The 23,987-nt window shown below is 34.7% G+C and overlaps 1 protein-coding gene across 1 annotated transcript in view; it reads right to left on the bottom strand.

The window, feature by feature from the left end:
• The window catches only part of LOC128863112 (unconventional myosin-VIIa), a 38,179-nt gene extending 16,983 nt beyond the window's left edge, over positions 1–21,196 (bottom strand). Inside the window, exon 1 of the mRNA XM_054102061.1 lies at positions 20,478–21,196. Coding sequence (XP_053958036.1) covers positions 20,478–20,501 — 24 coding nt within the window. The 5' untranslated portion in view covers positions 20,502–21,196. The remainder of the gene's footprint in view (positions 1–20,477) is intronic.
• Between the last annotated feature and the right edge of the window lie 2,791 nt (positions 21,197–23,987).

Genomic DNA, 23,987 nt, shown 5'->3' with positions numbered 1-23,987 from the left:
TAAATCCATGATTCATCACCTGTCAAGATGTCATAGACGTGTTTCGAAGCCCCGCGAACGTATTTTTTGAGCATTTCCTTCGACCAATTGACACGAGCCCTTTTTTGAGCGATTGACAAATTGTGTGGGATCCAACGCGAACACATTTTTTTGACAGTCAAAAGTTTATGCAATATTGAATGTATGCTGGTCCCACTAATGCCTAAGATTGTCTCAATCTCACGATAGGTCACATGACGATCTTGCAATATCAGTTCGCGCACAGCGTCAATGGTTTTCAGAACAACAACTGATTTTAGACGACCTTCACGAAATTCGTCTTGGAGTGAACTACGACCACGATTGAATTCACCATACCATCGATAAACACTGGTCCTTGATGGAGCTTCATCGCCAAAAAATGAATTAAGTTCATCCATGCAATGTCGCACGAAAATGTTCACGATTTAATTCCATTTTTGGACCGAGATGAATCTTTCAAGTTACTGTAAACAACACAAATAGCGCTGGTATTTCAAAACGTTCTGAGTACGTAAAAGCCAAAAAATGTCAAACATTGCGATACAGCTGTCAGTTGCCAGATTGCAACACCAGGGTTGCCAAATCCCGACATATAAAAGGCACCCCTCGTAATTCCATATTTTGAGTGCTCAAAAACTCCCCGTTATTCAAGCAATTGCGTCTTGAATTTAGCCTCGAACTCGCATGAAGTTGTTAGCCTATTTGCGTAGAGTAAGCGGACCTGACGTAGCCCTAGAGAATTTGATCCTGGCAGCCAATTGATGAATTGCCCCTCTATAAAGAGAACCATGGACTGTAGCGGTTTCTCTTTCCTCATTATGGAATAAATAAAGTCCAATTCTGCATCGTACCAAGCACTCAATCTTTATGGATGCATTCATGCAGTCGAACACTTGTGGATTGTGTTCGCTCCATTGGTGGCAATTTTGCTTGCTTATATAGCCGCTGAACCAAAAATGGGCCTTGTCCGAAAAGGTGGCCAAAATCGTGACCTCCGTATTTACAACTGGAGTTGGAATTCCGATAATATTTTTTTTTTTTAATTTTCATACGTTTAATAAGCTTGAATAAAACATGATAAAATGGCAAAACTTACTGATTATCTGACAGCTGAATGTCATTGGTAACTTGGCGCCATAACAAGTGCAGAAACAATCATTGCTATCAAGTCCGTTAAATGTACCTGAATATTAGTTAAGCGACAAAAAATTGTTTAGCTCAAATTTATTCCATAGAAGATACTGGAGTCGAGATATTTCTAAAAATATGAAGAAGTTATGTGCAATCTTATGCAAATCAAGTTACGAGCAATTTTTTGTTATCGCCCTTCACAATGTTTTCTTCTAACGCTACACAATGATTCCAACGTTGCTCCCACGATTGGACTTGGCAATCCTACGTTCGATATCGGGGTTAAAGCCTTCTTTACTTATTGTACATGGGGAATAAGAAGAAGTCCTAGGTGATATCGGGGCTATATAATGGGTACGATAATGTTGGAGTGTATTTGTTCGCCAAAACTTCTAAAACCAAGAACAAGAAATAGACCGACGTGTAGAAATGATGCAAGATCCAGTCGTTCTCAATCACCTCGAGTTTGACGTAAAAAAAATTCCTCAGGATACCGTCATAGAACAGTCTGCCCAGGAGGAATACTTTCGTGATAAAAAGAACAGTGATCTTTAGGCTATGACGCAACATAGACTTTCTTGCGTTCTCCCACTGAAGTTTGTTACCTAAAAGTTGGGGGAAATAAGTGACTGAACTAAGACTTCTGTGAATGAGAATTTGTCTTTTGCTGTTTTATATTATATTTTGAAAAAAAGTTATAAATTAAATTCATCAAAATCTGCATGCAATCATTTCTATAACTATAAATCAAGTCAGATCAGACAGCCGCCCTTAATATGAACCACTTAGGCTCTTGTCTTTCCCACGACAGTCGGTTCTACGTTACCAGCACACGGATTTATATCTGGCCAAGGGTGGTCACTTCAGCAGCATTCCTTGTACATGTATGGGAAATGTTTGTGCTGCTACAACAACAACAACTTCGGCTTCAGTAATCCTACAGGGTACTTACAAATTGCCGCTATTAAGGTTAAAACCAATTGTTATTCAAGCTAAACTTCGTTAAGCTCCTGACTTTTATGGATGTAAGATTGTTATTAAGTAAAAAGAAGTGTCTACCAATCGCTTTATATGTTTACTTGGTGTAGGAGACTAGTAGAAGAGCTCTTGTATGTTCTTCAGTATCTCCACAATATTCATCTAAAAGATATTTGCCGTCCAGCAATGCAATTTGAATATCCCGCCTTTGGGGAGTTAGTCGAAATTTTGTGTGTTGAGAAGTCATTGAACGGCCAAATTAATCAGACACTATTTTTTTTTTTTTTTGTTTTTTTATTAAATCTCACTTTTTAAGTTTGCAAATCAGTGATTCCGCCATCAGTACATCTATATAGCAATGTACTAAAACCCAAAGTTTCAGATTGGCAGCATTTCGCAATTAGTTTCCAAGAGAGGTTACCAAAATATATTACCTATAAAATTGTAACAATTTTTTGTATTTTGCTTGAAACGCCCGTCTACGAAAATATAAATTAGGTAGTGCCATACTTAGAAATCTAATACAATAAGAGTTTGATCGAGCTCCTCCTCCTATTTGTATTGAACACTACCAAATGAAAATGATTATTCTACCAGCATGGTTAGATAAGAAGAGCTTAAACTGTCATTAAAGAGAGCTTCAATTAATTGACATTTATTGAAAGGGGCTCAAACGGCTATTAGGAATTCTTTTCAAATATTTGCGCACGAAAGAAAGGAGAAGAATTTTTTAACGCTCCACAGCGCATACGCCGGTTAAAATGAAAATTAACAGACATGCTTGGTATTTACATAGAATAAAGCATCTAAAGCCGCAGCCAAGCAATTAAGTTACAAACCACATGAACATCACGAGGGTGTGTAAATATTATTAATACTTCCATAAGTACATTTATTTGCACACTCAACGAACGCATGAATTTCATAAATATTTTCGCAATTGTTATTCGATACCAGTGAGTGTGTGTGTATTTGCATACAACTACATTTGAAATATTTAACAAAGCAAATTGCCACAGTAATGAAACCCGGCACGCCGCATGTTGAATAAAATACGATCGATTGAATTACAATATTATATGGTAAATCAATACCAGCACAAATAATTGTCAAGTAATAAAAAATCGAATAATAATAAATAGAAAAAAAGACAAAAACAGGACAAACTGATACAAGAACAATTGCGAGGGAAAGTAAGGCATGACTGATAGTGGGCTGAGATTTGGTCGCTGTGATAAGGATGGCTAGTTGCGCGATATGGCGACACAGACAAACTAATTAAACGCTTTAGCGGTAACGACAATATTAAAGCTATGAGAGAAAAGTGTGATTTTGCTGTTTTAAACTAGAAATTGTTTTTTTTCCATTATCAAATGTTATATAATTATTTTTATGACGGCTTCTAACTTTAAACCAACTGCGGCCGAAGGATCTGTTGGCAATAATCGAGTAGATCAAAAAGCACACTGATTTTCGAAAAAAAAATGTTATCGCGGTCTTGTGCAGTTTCTACATTTAACGCCAACTGGACATTTTTTTTATATGGAAGAAAACACCCAACACCGTCAGCAAAAAAACAAAAATGGTCAAAAATCAACGCAATCTTTGAACCACTTGAAATTTGCACTTTATTTATTATACCAAAATTCTACAAAGCTACATACCCGAACCAAATTACAAATTCTAACAAACTAAAAAAAAAAATTTGACATTTTGATGAAAATTTGCCAAATTTTTACAAATTTTATAAACAGTTCGGAACTTTCCATTACATGGTTCTTGTTGTAGTATGAACTAGATTTTTATAAGAAAGTAATTACAATTACCAAAAAAATATATAAATAAATAAAAATAGAAAATTATCAATGTTTATTCTTTTTTAATCATCTAAAGTACAAATTACCTTAGAAACTAGACCTGAATGTAAAGAAAAACAAGCCAAATTTGGCAACTAAAATATTAGCAGTCCATGAAATACAATATTAAGCAACTAACTTTAATATTTTACAAAACTTCATCTACAAGTAGACAGAAATCAAGCAGTCTAGAATTGGACAATGAAATAAAGTGTCGACGTACGCGAGCAATAAGTAAATTACTCGCAAATTTAGTCTTACAGTTCTTCGCCATGAAAAGGATAAAAATTGCGGAGACTTCTTTGTGGAACATTGAGGCTTATCTGCTCAAATAGAACTGGACAGTCGACGATGCCATTAACAACACTGAAAATAAATGAAAGTGAAAGAACTACCCTTCCTTTTTTCGAGAAATTCTAGATTAATTCGCTTTAGCCGAGAGTTGTAGCTCGGAGCAAGGGCCTCAAATCGTAGGGAACGTAATGACTGCTCAAGAAACATTTTTGAACGCGAAAGTTGTCGAAAAAAGTCTATTTATCGAAAGTTGGTAGTAACGTTTCCAACTAATAACAGCGTAATTTAAGTGAGAACGAGTGAGTAGTGTACACTTTCTTTTGTCGCTCGAAGTATGTACACCCAGGGACAAAATTGTAGCACATCAAAATTTGTATCAGTTTTCACTATTCTCCTATATCTTTTTTCTGTAATGTTCATTATTTTTGTAAAAAAGTTGGGCATTTTCTCCAACGCGGATAGGGAAAAATATTAAAAAAAATCAATGAGATTTTTAAGCAACTTCGTACATCCAATATAATAAACTTAAATTAGCTATAAAACTGCATACCAAACTCTTTTCTAAGGATGCTACTGAAAAACCATGGAATGGAGATGAAAATTGTGTGGAACTTCTTCAGGGACTCAAATTTGGATTCACACTAGCTTTGCCAGTAAATGAAATATATAAAATGAAATCAAATAATAATGAACATTCCGAAAAAAAGAAAAATAGTCAAAATTGGTGGAAATGTTGATAGAAAACCATTTGACTCGAGCCATAAATTTTATATCAACGGTCCAAGTATTTTAGACATTGCCGTCATATTTTTCGAAAATAAATTAACTTGCAAACTTGAGTATAATAAAAATAAACTGAACAAGTTTTGAAAAAAAATTAAATAAATTTCAGGTTTACCCAAGTGGAAAATTTTAGTATAGCTTATTTTAAAGATAAATATTTTATCATTCTCATAGATGTTTTTTATAAATATGTATTTTATTATTTTCTATATTTATATATACATATATATATATGCATAATTGGCCGAGCTCCTCCTCCTATTTGTGGTGTGCGTCTTGATGATGTTCCGTTCCACAAATGGAGGGACCTGCAGTTTCAAGCCGACTCCGAACGGCAGATATTTTTTTATGAGAAGCTTTTCCATGGCCATTTTATATTCTAGGACCATAAAATATTATTACTTTTATTATTAAATTTATACTTTTCAAACTAATTTTTAAGATATTTTATTTGAACAGCTTCATTTTACAAAGCGTACATATATTGTAATAAATTATTAAATAAACTAAAGCAAACGCAGCTCTAGCAGTAAAGGTTTTCGACTGGAGGCTCAATTAATAAACCATTTTGCGTGATAATAAAATTAATCTTTTAAAAACGTTTTGTTTAGAACAAAAGCTTACTTTTTTTTTAAATTCAAAAAAGACTTCATGTCGTTTTTTGTTTTTTTTTTTTAAGAGCCATCCTACTCAATTTTTTCAACACATGTTAATTAATAGCTGAATTTTCAGTAATCCCTCAAAGTTTCGCAATGGAATTCCCATAACTTTTCGAGTTGTATCCAAAACGTACAACGAACCAGTGACAAATACAATGTACCTGTTTAAAAAGGACGCAGCAGCGCTTCGATGGATTTGCAAACTGACGCAATACTCGTGTAGGAATACGTGTGGTAACGCTTCCCTAGAGTATTTATTTGTACTGAAGGGTGTGAAGGGCATTTGGAGGTTAGAATCGTGCGAGGTATCTTTACATGCCGGTCATATGTTAAACATAATTGTACCACAGTAGTGTGGATCTCACAAGGCAACTACAGCTCTTCGTCTGCGATGGGGGACGATTGGACTCGTTTAACATCATTCGGGAAACGAGAATTCATGTCTACCTTTATACATATGTGTTATGTATAAATACGGATCTCGTCATTGGCGAAATATCTCCTGACGCACCTGGGAGGTAGCTCAACCTAGTCTACTGAGCAAGAGCCTACTGAGGTGATTCCTACAGCACTACAGAAGAAATCGCTTGGTGAGCATTATGCTATATTCCTAGACAGGAAGCATACATGCCTAACTTTGCGAGCCTATCTTCGCCGTCCTAAGCAAAGCGGTTTGGCAGATCTGGAGGTGTGCATATCACTAGTCCCAGGTAACCAGAAATGCGCAGCGTAATTTGAAATCGACCGAATAATTACCTTGAATGTCGTCAGCAACATTTCTTTGCCTTCGCTTCAAGTACTACCGGCTAGCAATTTGAGAACCTGGTTGTGGTTTTGGACCTTAATGCCGATCGCGGGTGAAGCGCCAGAAAGAAGAGCAAACTATAGAAATAATCGTTCAGTAAATTATGGTTATTTATCATCGGAACTGATGTATGAACGACTCTACCTTCCAATAACAATTTGACCTCCAGTAACAGTTTCTTATAAGTATGATCGTCGGATTTAGTGGGAAAAGGATATAGATTTCTTGCGGTAAAAAGCGAAAAAGATTGGAGCAATAATGGTTTATCTTCGTACAGATGTAATCGTTGTCATTACCGGACGCTAATTTCGAACAACCGTCAGCGTATGAGATTAAGGAAGCTTTCTCTTGTGTTTGAAGGAGCTTCGAAGTATAAACGTTGAAAATCAATGTGAAAAGGTATCACTTTGCCTAATGAGGGCACTAAATGCTTTATTCTCCTCTATTTGCAGACTTGATACCGAAATATCACTGGCGTTTGTCGGCCACACAAATATTCTACGGGCCAACTCTTCAGTACCTGTGGGAGAGTGGTTTGTTCAGTGTCAACTAGTTGCGTTATATGGCTAAGTTTAAGCAAAAAAATTGATAAGAAACTTCGGATTTCAATTAACGAATTTCTAATTTCATCATTTCACAAGGTAGCGTCACTATTTAAATATACGGATGACCTCAAGCTCATGGTGCAGATTTTAACGTCCGGCGCTTGTATAAATTTATAACTACTTAAACTAGCAATGACTTCAAATACTCTCAGCAGTTCAAGTGTTAGTTTGTGTTTTTTTTTTTTTTTTGCAGTGAAGTCATTTTATTCTTGTCACTTAGATCTTATCGATTAGCAGGTGACGAGTGGCGATTGCCACGCAAAAACACATATAAATCAATTCTGCTTTTGTACGTATTAGTGCGAGTTTAGTATACATAAATTAATGACGGGAAATCGGTGCTTAGAAGTGCAGTGAAATTTCGACGTAACGAACTTTGATGAAACATAAAACTCAATTAACAAATTTTTCGCTGAGTCTGCTGAGAAACCTTTTATGCTATTCAAAATGAGCGTAAATGAAATAAAATAACAAAATATTTTTGTATAAATTGAAAACCTTTACTGATGTGTTCATTAATGAAAACTCAAACGAGAGTATGCTTTTCTCTATTGCTTGACCATTAAACCTGAGTTAAAAAAAATGCTAAACTAAAGAGTCATTCAAAAGTAAGGTCTAGATGTCAGTAAAGAGTAATTACTAAACGGTGTCGCTTTTTATGTCACCTTTGACATTTGTCAAGCAGACAGATGCACGATTTTGCAAGCTAGAACAATGAGCTAAAATTATTGAAACTTATTATACAAATGGTCGATTTTTGTCGATCTTTAAGAGTAATTTTTTGATGAATATAATCGTCCGAATAGGTCAGCAATTGAAGGGTTGGTGACACATTTTCAAAAAACTGGTTCTGTCGAGGATAGAAAAAGGTCTGGCACACCAAAAACTGGAAGTTCTATTGAGAATATTGCTGTGGTGGAACAAATTTTTACTGAACAACCTACCTTTAACATCGATATCTCGACGCTGTCAACAATCAGGCAGTCATGAATTGACTGTTTGGCGGATTTACCTGTAGACGTGCTCATGGTGGACAATAAATTGTGAAATTTTTCACATATATATTCCAGTGCGTTACAAAAACGAACTTTTTTTCTGTCCTATGAACCAAATACACTTTTCCGGAAAGGGGAGAAAAAATAAAAATACACATGTATCAGCGATTTTCATGTACACGTCAGAATTTTTTTTCTAAATTTTCGACATAACTTGAAGGAAAATTTTTAATGTAACAATTTTTAATTTTAATATAATAAAATTAATAAAAAAATTCGGATTATCGGCATATCTCATGTAATTATTTTTTTTTTAATTTCGAACAGGTGGCAACCCTGTGAAACATTGTCAGTGGCAACACCTAGGTGAAAAGTCTAGAAATGTGATACACTATCTGTGTACCTAATTTCATTCAAATCCGTTAAGTTAATCCTGAGATCGTGTGGCTATACAGATATGCATACAAGAATTGCTCGTTTAAAGTTATAAGATACAAAAAAAAAACATTGTAACGCGTACATGAAAATCGCCGATGCACGTTATTTTTTTTTTTTTTTTATCCCCTTTCCGAAAAAGTATATTTGGTTCATAGGACAGAATGTGTGTAACGCGGTGTAATTGTTAGGAGCTGAATTTTAAATAAAATAGTCAAACCTGAAATTATCTAAATTTTTACATCTTTTATTTTACAACAACATCTGGGCGCGTCTTTGGAATACTCTTTATACTTATAACGATTTTTTCAAAAATATTGCAGTTTTCGTTGTATCAAGGTTTTGAGATTGTATAAATATAAAGAAATATAACAGCTTCGTTACATCGAGGTTTCACTGTATTCAGTTTCCCTCAGTGGCGTGTAAATCCATTAATCATTTATATTCATTTAAACACATATTATGTGAGGTGTGAATTTGCACATATTTATCTGCTTTCGGAGTCACTTATACATTTTTTTTAAATATATGTACAGTGACATACAAAAAAGGTATCAGTAGGCGTTTCATAATAACAAGACTGCAAATAGTTTGCTATAAAGCATGCGACATTCGACAAACACTTCAGCCGACATCTGTTAGCAATTGTCAGAAGTATACGACAAAAACAAAGAGGAGACACCAGAAGAGCGAAAAATAATTGCCTATGATAAACGAAAAAGTAATCCGCAAGAATAACAAAAACGCATATACAGGGTGGCTGATGAAAGCCGCTACCAAAAAAAAATTGAATAACTTTTTTTCTTTTTAAGTTATCTGTTCCATTTTTGTTTTAATTTGCAGATTGATCTTTCAAATTTATTAAAATGGATAACTGGGACACGCAAACAAGAATTTGGATAGTCCGCCGCTATCACGCACTGGAGTCCGTAGTTTTGGTACAGAGAGAGTACAGGCGGATGTTTGGCGGCGATCCCCCGAGCAGATGGACCATAATGAGACTGGTGAATAATTTTGCTGAGCAAGAAACAGTCGCAAGAAGGCCTTATCATCGAAACCCACCAGTTCGGACGGAGGAAACGATCGCTGCTGTAGCTGCAGCTATACAAAGCAATCCAAGGGTTTCAACAAGAAGCTTATCTGCTCAACTTGGTGTCAGCCGACAGTCTTTGCAAACAATAATGCATAAAGATTTAGACTTATTTCCCTACGAAATTCAAATGGTTAACAAACTGAATGCAGCAGACTTGCCGATTCGCTTGGAATTTTGCCAGAAGATCCTGCAAATGGTGGAAGAAGACCAAAACATGTTAAACTGCCTTTTCATGTCTGATGAGTCCCATTTCGATTTAAACGGCAATGTGAACAAACAAAATTGTCGAATATGGAGTACTTCTAACCCACAGATACTCCACGAGACGGAATTGCATCCTCTTCGCGTGACATTGTGGTGTGCGGTTTCTTCACGCTGTATTGTCGGGCCTTATTTTTTTGAAGAAAATGGTCACACCGTTACGGTTACTGGAGACCGTTATTTGAAAATGCTGAAAGAATTTTTCTATCCAGAACTACGCCGAAAGAGAATTCCTTTCAACTCTGTGTGGTTTCAACAAGATGGGGCAACGTCTCACATAGCCCAGACTGTTATGACAGAGTTGCGACGAAAATTTCCCAATAAACTGATTTCAAGAAACTCCGAATTTCGTTGGCCCCCCAGGTCGCCTGACCTTACTGCACCTGACTTTTTCTTGTGGGATTTATGTAAACAAGAAGTTTATAAAACAAAGCCAACAAATTTGGATGAACTAAAACAATCCATTCGGGCAACAATTGCGGCTATTCCTGTCGCAACTCTCAAAGCAGCAATGAACAACTTTTTACTAAGATGCCGCACTTGTGTCAACGAGCATGGGGGGCATTTAAATTCAATTACTTTTAAAACTAGTTAAGCTACATTTAATAAAATTTAATGACCTTCAACTTGAAAAAAAAATAAATGAATTCCATACACTAAAAAAAAAGTTATTTGAGTTTCTTAATGTAGCAAAATTCATCAGCCACCCTGTACATACATACATACATATATAGGTATGCTAGGGATGTTCCGTTTTTGTACTTGTTTTCCATCACACCAAAAAAAAGTTACGAAAAGTATTAAGAGTTACTTGAGTTGAACTGATTTGAGAGCTAATTTTCCTGAAAAACTCAAATTTTGGAGGTAACAAGTGAGAAGGCCAAATTGGGTTCGGACCAAATTTTATATACTAGCGCATATTTCAATAAAATTTATTTTGTGCTGACTCCTAATTTTTAGAATCAAACAAACTCATAGACGATGAAGGTTTTAACTTGTAACATCGGTTGAAAGGGAATTTGGTGTTGTTATATAAAATGAGGGTGTGGACGTTATGCAAGTTTTTTGTTATTGACATTTCCAGTTGGTTTAATAACGCAAATTTTCTTATGTATGCTGATGATTTAAAAATATACTCGGTGATTGCAAGTGCAGCTGACTTATAAATTTTTAATCTGATTTAGATAACGTCGTTACTTGGTGTAAAAGAAATATATTCAATCGAAGTGTAAGCAAATATTTGTATGCTCCTTATTCTAAATCTTGTTCTCTTACCTCATTACTACTATCTTCACATCACATTAGAGGGTCTAAATTATTCAATCCAAGAAGTAAATTTATTGATCTTGGTGTCGTATTTGACTATAGATTCACTTTTTGAATACATTTAAATTACACCATTACAAAGTCATATTCCATACTTGCTTTTGATCGACGTTTTAGTTCGGGCATTGTTCATCCATATACTCTAAAGTTCTTATATACCTCTATTGTGCATTCAAAACTACAATATGTCATCCTTATTCGTTCGTACAAGCCGAGAATCTGGCCACAAAGTCTTTGCCCCTTATGTTTTGTTTTCTTTGCGTTTCATTGATCTCACCCCATCCTACAAAAGTCGATGCTTGCCATTAATCCAAATACACTAGATATTACAAGGATTATTCTCTCCTTCAACTGTCTTCTTCACATTCGACTTGATAAGTGAGGCGATTGATTCTCCATCGCTACTAGGCAAAACTACATTCTGGATGCTTTCCATTTCATTTCAACCGGGCTATTCGGGTCATGTTCTTCGATTTCGTTGTAACTCAAATATGTTGCTCTCTGGTCAAAATAATGAGACACGTATTTTTTTGTTCGACCGAAAAAAATCTTTTTCAAGAGTTATCGGCAATTTTGTTTTTTGGCTCAAAGTCGATTTTTTTTAATTATATAAGAAATTTTTTTTTTTTAAATGCCCATAACTTAGTCAAAAATGAACCGATTTTAATAATTCTGGGTTCAAAATGATCGTCAAAATCTATTCTGGGGGCAGGGGGTCTCACGTTCAGAAAGAATGCCCCATATATAAGTTTGGGAAAGGTAGCCCGTGACCTTAGCGTGTCTCACGAATCAATTCGCTATATTTTACACCATCAATTGGCCATGAGACGTCAAGACGCGTGGCGTCGACTCGTTCCAATAGAGTTGAATTTTTTTCAAAAAAATTATCGGAAGAAGGTAGGTGAAAACATGCTTGAGCAAATGAATTCGGACCCAACCATATCCCGATTTCAGCGCATCATAACACGTGATGAGACGTGGGTATATGAGGTTGACATGCAAACCAGTCAACAGACAGACAGCTGAATGGCGCTATCCACATGAGCCGAAGCACAAAAAACCACGTCAAAGTCGTTCAAAAGTGAAAGTCATGCTGCCAATCATTTTCTTTGATTATCATAATGTTATGCACTCAGATTATCGGTATTCATTCCAAATGGTTCTAGGGTAAATAGAGAATTTTAAATGAAGTTGTGCGACATTTGAGAGAGAATGTGCGTAGAGAACGGTCCAAAACTTAAATTGCCACTCCGCGGACGCCGCTTTGAGTCGATAAAGAATCTTCATTATACATTAAGGAAAATTCTCTGAAGAAGATCTCTTCAAACGCGCTTGAAAGGTACTTTGATGACTGGATTAATCGTTGGCATATGTGTATGTTATATGGCAAGTGAGCGTGATTTTTAATACCAAACTACCTTTCACAAAGAGAATACATAAAATGTCATTGAAATATATTAATTTTTGTTCGAGTTAGGGTGCGCTGAGGGGGATGGGTATACAAGGCTAATAATACCTTCACATATAAGTAGATGATCTACTTTTTCGTGCTAGTCCTAGATAATAACCAGTTTTTTTACATACAACCCAGTGTTTTCTGTGTAATGGATCATCATTTTTACGAATGTAAAGAGAAACGTCAAAGTAAAAACTAAATAAAATGGATGCCGGCAAAGAAAACAGGTTTATAGACATAATTCTAATAAAATGTTTGTTAGGTATTATTAACTATGCATTCATTTAACAGAAAAAAGCGGGTGTACATAAACGTGTGTCCTCCATTACTTATTATAAAATGTAATATCGAATTTCGAATGCGTATTGCCGCCACAATTTTTTGAAACCTCAGTAAACATCATTTACGGATTTTCTCCAACTATTTATTATTAGCAGCCAATTGCGCTTGTATTTTCTTCATATGTTTAATAATAATTAAACAAACCAAAAACACCGAAATATTCCATCAAAACAATTTCTATGAAGAAAAACCTTTCACAACAGTATTGACATCTGATTGTCAATTTTGTAGGTAAACTACCATATGTGAACGGGTAGATTAATTTTGTGGACTTTTAATCGATTTAACTAGGTATTATTTGAAGAATGGTAACACTTAGCTGTCATTTGATTTGACAGAAAATTAGTTTTATTCTTCCGCTGAACGGACATGGTTGTGTATACGTTCAAAGAACGCTGGGGAATATTGCGACATTACTTTGAAAATCATGGTAATGTTGCAAAATGTGTACGAAAATTACGTACGGCAATGGGAAGAAGAAAAGCACCGAATGAAGCATATGCGCGCTTGGCCGCCTCGGAGCTGCGATTTGACGCCGTTGGATTATTATCTTTGGGGTGCCGTCAAAGACCAGTGTTATGCCAACAAACCAGCAACAATTGATGCATTGAAGACCAACATACGCGATGTCATAGCTGAAATACAGCTGCATACAATCGAAAATGTGTTGAAAAATTGGACCGATCGTATGGGATGGTGCATGGCTAGCCGAGGCAGCCATATGAATGAAGTTGTGTTCCATCATTAACCGGAGGGATTGTACTTCAAAATAAAAAAACAGTTTGGAAAAATATTAAGTAGTTTCTTTTTTATAGCATTTTTAATTCCGTAAAGTTATATGGCGGACCCTATATATATATTAATCTATATATACAGATATATTTATATCACGGGTATAATAAGGGCAACCCTAATACATTCGTATGCATATCTAATAAAGTAAATGAAAACGCCATATTGAATCGATCCGAACTATTTATTTGCAAATATGTGAAAATTGATAATGTTCGCAAATAAAATCCTCCTAGAACGCAAGCACCTAAATTTTGTTTTGCCGATATCTCCATTTGAATATCAATAAATAACATTTTTTTACTATTATCTTTTTTCCTTGTTTCTCTTCTCAGTCTGGTGACTGGAGACTTAGCACCAAATATGGTATTCGTTTTTAATTGTATGGAACAAAAAAGTTATGTCTATCAAAAACTATAAGTACGGCTGCCCCTGCTGAGTCTGAATACACGTCGTCTTTTGGCGAATCATTTCAAAATTACAAGCTCAATCTACAGTTTAGTATTATAATTTCAAAATTTGGAAGAATAATTTTTTCTAAAGTAAGCCAGACATTCGCACTTCTGCCGTGAAAAAAGTTAGCATTAAAATTATTTATCATATGGAGAGATGATACAAAAATGGACCGCAATCAATTTTTATTTTCTAAAGGGCACGCTTGACAAACTGAGCGATTTATATGTATATAAATACAATGAGGCGCAAATTTATTCACCCGATCGAAAGATTTATATTATAATTTTTGCGATTAGCGTCATACGCCAATCAATCACACTTGTGAACTAGACAGCTGCAGTACACAAAGACACACAGTTTTATTAATAATTCTCATTTATTTTTTTTTGTATGTATATTTATCAAAAAAAGTTATCCAAAAACAAAATCGGATGACTAATTTTGCGCCACTTTATATATATAATAATCACGTACGTCTGGTGTTGGGTATTTGGCCGAGGCTCTTTATCAAATTGTGGTATGTGTTTCTGATGTTGTTCCGCAACTGAAAGGAAAGTCAGGTGGTGTTTTGTGAGTGGTAGGCACTCGGAGGCTTGCCATTGTCAGCCGTAGGGCAGGCGCAATTGCGCACAGCGAGTTCCAGTTTCAATACCTGCCGAATGGCATTCACGCACAAATCCATTTGGCAGTCATACACCCTACCCAAAAGGCATGTGAAGGTTATGTAAAGGTTATAAAAACATATCTGATAAACAAAACTATGTAAATTTAATATTTATATGCCTATAAATGGCAAAGTGATATCAGTGATAAAGCGTTGATGAGTGATAAAAGTGGCGCATCGTTCTTTCATTAGTTCAAAAATGTTTTTGTGTTTTGTTTTTCATTTGTGCGTACACGCCTGAAGTTTATAGATCCAACTTACGTTGATCAATCAGCAATAGCGCCGACTTGTACAAAAATATCAGTGGCAGAAAGTGAACGTTATTTGGCGAAAATAAAACTTGGTGTTGATTCACTGATTTGGTATGATGTTGGTATCAATAAAAGGGCAAAAGGGAATTTCAACTAGCCCTTTCTGAGCCAAAAAATGATTCAAGCAAATTTTGTAGATTTTTGAATTAAGCTTTACTCCTTGAAGAATTACCATAGTAACGGAAGCAGGTTATAACACAGGTTTCATGTTTTTTTGTTTGATATGAGGGTGGTTTCCGATTAAGTTTTTCCGCCAAACAGACTGGTGGAGTCAATGGAAAAAATATTAATTTTGAATGAAACTGAAATAAATCAGTGATCCAAACTACTCCAGAATATCACAATGGCTTGCCAGCTTAAATTTTGAAAAACTCGTATTGGATATGTAATCAACTACTCCAACAACTCAGCGAGTAGTGATTTTTATGAGCCTGGCTCAATAGAATTTACCAATTTCAATCCAATCCAATCGTAATCAGAGGGCTTAAGGGATTAACCCCATTTTATTCAAAAATGTTAATTTTTTTTGTTTATATTTTTTTGTTGGAACTATCATATACGGTTATTGTAGTATACATTTCAAGCATATATTAGAGTATATATTAATTCTCTAGCACGTCAGTAAGTATATAAAACAGCCAAAACAATTTTTTGTTGGTTTTTACTTGATTTTTTTACCATAAAATCGTTCTCGGCGCACAAAAATGCATCGGAAACCAATTTCATAAAAAAGAAAATTTTCAAATTAGAAAAAGTGAATTTTGTATGCCTGTGTAATATAAAGCTATGATGGCGTTATTCGAGATTAACGATCTAATTCGGAATTATCTCAGGAATTAGCTGCATCTAATACGGATTGACAACTGCCCTAAATTCTCATAATTTAAGCGAATTAGTAGAATTTTCGATGGCAACTCTACCGAAAAATTACAGTTAATATCTATTGTGAATGAAAAATAATCAAAATTAAAAAAAAAAATGAACAAGTAAGAGTAGATGAAATTCTAGTTTATACTAACATGATCGAATTCCATTAATTGTTTCGATATTTGGGAGTAGTTTGAGAAATTACAATTTACGCTTTTTTTTAAGTAAATAATTATTTCTTAGTATCAAGGCAGTGGCTGCGGTCCATCTTTTACTGACAACACTATCCAATAAACCAGTCAGCTGTTCACTAATCCGCGTAAGATCTGTCACACTACAATTTTATTCAGAATTAATGATTTTTGCTTCGAAGAAAACTGTGGCTGATACTCATCCAATGCTCTTAAATACTCACGCCAGGAGTACAGTTAAATGAGTTGAGAGTATTATGAATGCTTTAACTCTTTCAGGTTTGGTGGTTAGTTTTGAAACCACCTTTTCACGATTTTTTAAAATATATTTTTAAGCCATCTATCGAAAATGTGCAGTACTGCTATGCTTCCTTATATCCTTGTTTGTCAACGCGTTGCAATCTTTGAAGTAGAGAAGTGACGGTTGAGTTGTTTCAAATAATTGAAAATGCAGTGCGGTGTTAATTTTTCAACGGAAGAGTTTGAAATTCATTAAAAAAGGTAAGAGTGCTTATTATGTTACAATTTCAGTGTTTTTCTGTTATTTAGTGTTGGTTTCCTTGGTTTATGATAAAATCGTAAAGAATCTCGTAAAGGTAAGTTATAAATAGCGCAAATATTACGGTGGTTAGTTTACTAACTACTGTGACTTTAGTAGGTCATATTTTGTTCGGTGTTCATATGTAATTAAATTAATGAAATAATTTATTGTATTTACTTTTCCAGAATGCCAAGCATACTGAATGAACGTGAGATTGCAGACTTTCTTTTAGAAGACATACCAACAGATGGTGAGAGTGTATGTAGCGTGGAGCCAGATGAAGATGACAACAATGATGGATCGCAAAGTATGATGGTGCTCGGTGACATACCCCCCGAGTTACAGCCTGAGTTAGATGATGGATTTACCTTGGATGATGACGTTCCTTTGTCAAATTTAGTCTTGCCTACAACTTCAGCCAGTCATAATCAAACTGAAGTGGTGGAACCTAAGTAGAAGAGACACTACAAAATGGAAGAGCCAAGTGAGTATATACGAGGTGGAGGTGTGACAAACATAATTGATTTGGAGAATGTCACACCAACACAACTATTTCGCATATTTTGGTCAGAGGATCTAGTTGAAATAATCTGCTTCCAAACGAATTTATACGCCACGCAAAAAGAAACGCCATATACACCTACTACGCCTGAAGAAATAGAAGAACGGCAAGCATTCCAGACGTTCTCTCAGTGGATCTGGACCGTCGTCACCCTTACCAGTTCTGATAAAACGTCATAAGCCTTCAGTTCCGACAGAGTTACGCACGGAAAGTGATATGCATCAGCCAGAGCGATCTACTTCACGAAGATGCGCGAAATGCAGCACTAAAAGAAGTCCAGCACGTACTGTTTGGCAAAGTAGCACCTGTAAAGTCCCCCTTTGTATCCGTAAAGACAAAACATGTTTTGTAATATAGATTTTCATAAGAAATAAGTTATTCATGTATTTTGCATATACATAACATTTTATTTTTCATTACTGCTTAGATTAGTTTTATGCTGAACGCCACAGTGGTTAGTAAACTAACCACCTCGTACCTCAGAAGCCTTAAAAGGTATTTTTGTAAAACAATTTTTTTCTTAATAATAAAAGCCTTATTAAACCAAATATTAAATTGTTTTATTTGTAAAGTCATCATACTAAAACTGTGGCTGAAAGAGTTAAGAGCGGTGATTTTTAAGCCGAATAACGGGTCAAACAAACAACGGGGCGAATAAAAGTGACGCCGTTCGCACATTTGTGCAATTTATTCGTGTGTCGCTAATTTCTTTTTCATCTTGCATACTTGTTCACATTCTCACATTTCTCTCGCCCAACTGTGCCAATGTGACGACGCGCCTCTCTAATGGGCGCAATCTTGTATTATATCATTCTCGGATACAACCAGCTCGTTTTGAAATGTTGTGAACTATTAAAAATGAGTAATACCATCACAACAGTCCAGTATTGAATGCAATTAATTCGTTTGAGCCATGCACTGAAGAAAAAATGACCACAACATTAAAAGAGACACGGCAAAGTTATTCACCAGCACTGTAATACTCGGTTTCAAAAGGGATAAGGAAATACTTAGAAACACTGAAATTGGAACTGTCTTCTCATTAGCCATACTCTCCAGACGTTGTGCTCTCTGACACGTGCTTTGTCTGAATAGGATTCGCTGTATAAAAAGGCAAATAATATATCAATTCATGGAGACGGAATTCCTGTACTGGAAAACGACAGGCAGTACTCCGAAAATATACAGTTTGTATATATATATATATGCTTGTACAAGGCAGCGCAAATTTCTAATCCTACTATCGGAAGATTTATAATGCCAATGACGTTTTACGCCAACCAAATTTAATATTTGCGAAGAAGACAGGTGCAGTACGCAACCAGACAAGCAGTGAAGCGCGTGAAGATCAAGATAAAGATTCCCGTCCTTATTATTTAGTAAAAAAGTTATTCAAAACCAAAGTAGGAAAATTTACTATGCAGGCTGTTATTTTTTTAAGTGCCGTATTATGCCCGTAAACATTCTTTTCGATATAAAAGTGAAAAAAAAAAAAAAAAAAATCTCCACTCATAATTAAATACAACAAACGTTTGACTATATAATGTGCTTATCGAATTTTTATTTGTTTCCACCACCTAACACATGGGCTGAAAAGTTCCGGGCCTAACAAAGGAAACTCTTCTTTTTTTGTTCAAAGTTAGCTTTATTTATCTACATAATTTCCATCAAGAACAACGCAATCACTCCAGCAGCGCTCTAACATTTCATTACCACTTTTGTGGAACGATTTATCTTTTGTCTCAAAACAGTTCTCAGTTTCAGCATTAACCTCTTCATTCGAGCGAAATTTCTTACCAGCGAGCATTTTTTTTTTGGTCCGCGAACAGCCAGTAGTCGCTGGAAGCCAAATCTGGTGAATACGGTGGATGCGAGAGCAATCCAAAGTTCAATTCATGGAGCGAGCAAACGCGGCAGCCACTCTGAACAGAGCTTTCCTATATTCAAATACCCATGCAACATGCACATATCCTTTTGATATCTTTACGATGTCAGCTAACTCACACAACTTCACTTTTCCATCATTCAAAACGATTTCGTGAATTTTTTGATGTTTCCTGTTGTTACCGCCTCATTTGGACGTGCACTGCGTTGTGCATCATCGGTGTCTTTACGACCAACAATCCATCGTTTTATTGTTATTTCTGATGGAGCAGAGTCCCCACAACTCTGTCCAAGTCTTTTCTTCGCTTGAACGGTATTATTCCCTATTACGAAGCGGTGTAAAATTAAAACACGAAATTGTGTTTGATCCATTGGTTTGGTAATAACAGAAGTAGCATCACGCTTAGCACAACAACTCACGAACTAATCAATAGCATATCATGAAATTTTAAGAGCCATCTTCGTAAGGCTAGTAATAACTGTAAAAGAGGTGAATGCAATAAAACTATTACCATCTAATGCCATCATCAACCCACTTTTCATCAGATTTGTTGGGTGTTCCAAAAACTTGCATTGCCGATTTGTAATCGAACTTTTTAGGTATGCCAACATCAGCCCTGTTTTGCCAAATAGAGGCAATAATAATAATAGTCTGAGACATAATAAAATTAAAAATTACAAGTAAAAGTAAATTGCGTTGTTTTTGTTATTGATTCTTGTCAGAACAAGCGAACATTTCTTTTTGACGAAAAGCTAAAGTAGAATTAAATTGAATTGAAAAGAGTAGCAGCAGTAGTTCAATGAACTTTCACAATGTAGAGCATTTTTTGTGGAGCTCTGTTGTAGTGTAACTTTTAACAATTAAGCTGACATACTTGTACGGCTAATCTTCTGTCACTTATTTTAGGGCATTATAAAAGTGGTTTAATGTAAGAACATACAATTTTATTTTGATATTTCAATTACAATTATATCAAAATTCCCCAGACTTCACTTCCTTAAAATTTACGTCCAAAAGTTGTAAATCAAAACTTAAAAGTTCGTTATGAAAATTTTTCATTTTGGAGTATTTAAACATTTATTTAAGCAGCAAAAGTTTTCATCGGGCTTACTAATTCTATTCCTTTTCTTTTAAATTTACTTCAAAAAAAGTAAAAAGCAGCACTTACAAGTTCGTTTTGAAAATTTGTCATGTTGGAGGTAACCTGCTAAGCATTAGCACGATTCTATTGGCAAATGATGTTGGTTAATGTGCTTTTTTCTTCTCACGGTATATAGATATACAAATAATTGTTTGCTTCACAAATTCAATTTTTTTTTATTCCGTCTTATTTATTGATCACTTTAGTTTTGGTTTTATGTAGATATATAATTTTTTTTTTGTTAAATGTGTGTTCTTATTAAATGACAATAAAACTTCGCTAAACACTTTTAGAATCCACTTTTTGTTATATATCTACTTGTTTTATATTTTTTACACTTTATTTATAATAATATATTTAATAATTTTTTCCATGTATGTACTTGCTTAAGTCCATAGTAATCGAACTCTTATTACTATTTAATAAATTTGAAATTATACCAAAATTATCGAATCTATTTGTTTTCCATTCAAACTCTTTGAATGCACATTTTTTACATTTTTCGAATACTGCCTTTCCCGACAGCAACTAATCAATATTTCCAATTCGCTTATCAAGCTATCACAATTTCCAAAAAACACTGAGTTACAACAAAATTGTATTGCTGTATACATATGTATGCATGCAAGTTGTGTGTTCACGCAGAATAGTCACTAAAACGACACTTAGGCGCGATCCGATCAATTTCTTGCCGATCCGTAACCGTCAATGTGCCGCACACTTTTAATTTTCCCTCAGCAAAGAATGCGCTTAATTACTGACGAAAATGAGTATCAGCATACACCTGTATACAAACATAAGCACATACATTTAATATGGCTACGTACATTTGGGTGTCAACATTTAACCCAACTACAAATATTTGTGTCTGTTTTGTAGTTGGTGTTCTCATATCTCACATTACAATTGTGTGCCTATGCGCTTTGTTGTTGCATTCTAATGTTATCATTGTACTGATAGCATTATGCCAGGTAAAAGTATCATATGCTGATACACACATGCACACATACTTGTACATACCAGTGATAGTTAATTTGCACTCTGTTATAATTTTTACGCTCATTGTTACTCTCACTCTCCCACTCACTCTCAAGAAAAGTTAAGACAGAACAAGTAAAGAAGAGCTTAAATTCGGTCAGAACAGCACTTTTTATACCTGGCGCTCATTTTCTATTTTTTTCTATTTATAATTTGTAAAAATAGTAGCTTAGCTCACGTCAATAGCAATATTTTAACAAAGTTTACTGAAGGTATACTAATTATTGTTAGCATGAACGTAGAATATGGATGCACAAGCGGACATCACAATATCTTCTTTGTGGCAGATAGGTCAATTTAATGAATTTTTAGATCATACTAAGATTAAAAATAATACTAAAATATACAAAACGTGCAAATACTCATATACGTTTGAACCCTTGGGTACAGATTTTTTGAAAAAACTTTTTTGCACTTGCGACATTTTATTGCTGATGCACGAAAAAATATAATATGCAGAAGCCATATACATGCATATGTACATACATATTTTATATGAAAATACAATTTTTTATCATGAAAGGAATTTAATATACATTCATAAATTTAATTCATATAATTTTTATTAAATCCATAAACTAGGGAAAATATATACTATTGTTTCATCATGTTTTATTATAAATAGGAAGGCTTGTGGAAAGATTTTAATGCTGATTGAAATGTGCAATAGTTTGAACTTTTATGGCAATACATTTTTTCTCGCATTAATCCATGATTTTCGTATACTAGTAGCCAACAAATCTTCTACGAATGATTTACAATGTAAAGTACATAATGAGAGCGAAAACGAGTTGGACGAGAACAACAAAAGTGACAACCAGGGCAGCCCAAAATACCATATGTTCCATCATGTGTCTACCACGCATGCAAGCAGTAGCAGGCTTATGAAATGGGTACGCGGTTTATACAATAAAAAAAAAATACAAAGTTTTTGCTATATTTCTTAGAGAATACATCAATATTTCGTTTATTGTGCTTAGAACTAATCATAAAAATGTCTACTGACAATAATATGGTAACACTGTCGAAAATGCAATGAATATCAAAGTGCACATTCACGGTGTATTTATAAAAAGTGGCGCAAAATTAAAATCTAATCTTGTTTTTAAGCAACTTTTTTACTAAATATAAAAAACAAATAAATATTTTGAGCGATTCAAATCTTTATTTTAACCTTTACGTGGTCTGTTCCTTGCCTGTTTGTATACCGCAGCTGTCTAGTTCACAAGGGTCAAATATGAATGACGCGCGAAGCCATTTGCAAAAAATATAAATTTTTCAATAGGGTGACTAATTTTGCACCACCTTGAATAAACCTTTTTCTACGCTAGAAAATGATTACATGTTTCGACCGCTGTACAAAAATTTTACAAATCTACGCGGTTTTTAAGCTGACTCAAACATATACTTTATTACGCCAAAATTCAGGGAGCTGTTATCCGGATAACCAAAAACTTTTCTAATAATTCTGATTAATTATATTGAAGAAAATTTGTTGAATCATTTGTTAGTAGGGAAATGCACTATACTCCGTTACAGAATTATGGCACCGCCATATATTGATAGGTTGTGACTAATTATTTATTTATTTTTTTTAATTTCAGTTGTTTTTTAATATATAAGTAGTTCATTATATAAATCCTAAAACTTCAAGTTCCAAATTTTGCACAATGTCTAAAAGTTTCGACAAAACTTAAAAATTATAATTAAATCAAAGTTCTAAAAAAATTTAGGTACGCAGTTTTAACACATAGCCTGAAAAGTCTCGGGCCTAACACTTAGATGCACTAGTTTTATTCCATTCACCTGTTTTTCTGTTCAGTTCAGTATTAACCTTAAAAAGACAGTTCGCGACAGTTAAAAGATTAGTTCGCGAGTTATTGTGCTAAGATTGACGCTAGTTTTGTTATTTTCATAACAATGGATCAAAAAGAAATTTATGTTTTAATTTTACACTCCTTCTTGATGGGAAAAAATACCGTTCAATTGGAGCAATGGCTTGAAACATGTTATGGGGACTCCGCTCTATCAGAAACAACAATAAAACAATGGTTCGCTGACTTCAAACGTGGCCGTAGAGACACCGATGATGCACAACGCAGTGAACGTCCAAATGAGGCGCTAAAACCAGAAAACATAAAAAAAATCCACATGATCGTTTTGAATGATCGAAAAGTGAAGTTGCGTGAGTTAGCTGGCATCGTAAAGATATCTTTGATGAGTGTTTGACTATGAGAAAGCTCTAATCAAAGTGGGCGCCGCGTTTGCTCACTGTTGACCAAAAAGAAGAACGTGGTAATGATTCTGAGCAGTGTTTGGCCATATTTAAACCTAATAAACCGGAATTTTTGCGTCGATATGGGACAATGGATGAAACATGGATCCACCACTTCACTCTGGAATCAAAATGATCATCTGAGGGGACAGCAATTGGTGAACCTCGTTATGGCCTCGATATTTTGGGATGCGCATGGTGTAATATTCATCAACTACCTTGAG

Source organism: Anastrepha ludens, chromosome 5 (assembly GCF_028408465.1).
Source record: "Anastrepha ludens isolate Willacy chromosome 5, idAnaLude1.1, whole genome shotgun sequence".
NCBI classification, from domain to species: Eukaryota; Metazoa; Arthropoda; class Insecta; order Diptera; family Tephritidae; genus Anastrepha; species Anastrepha ludens.
The sequence above is the reverse complement of the archived record's forward strand: the minus strand, read 5'-3'. Positions and strand labels throughout refer to the sequence as shown.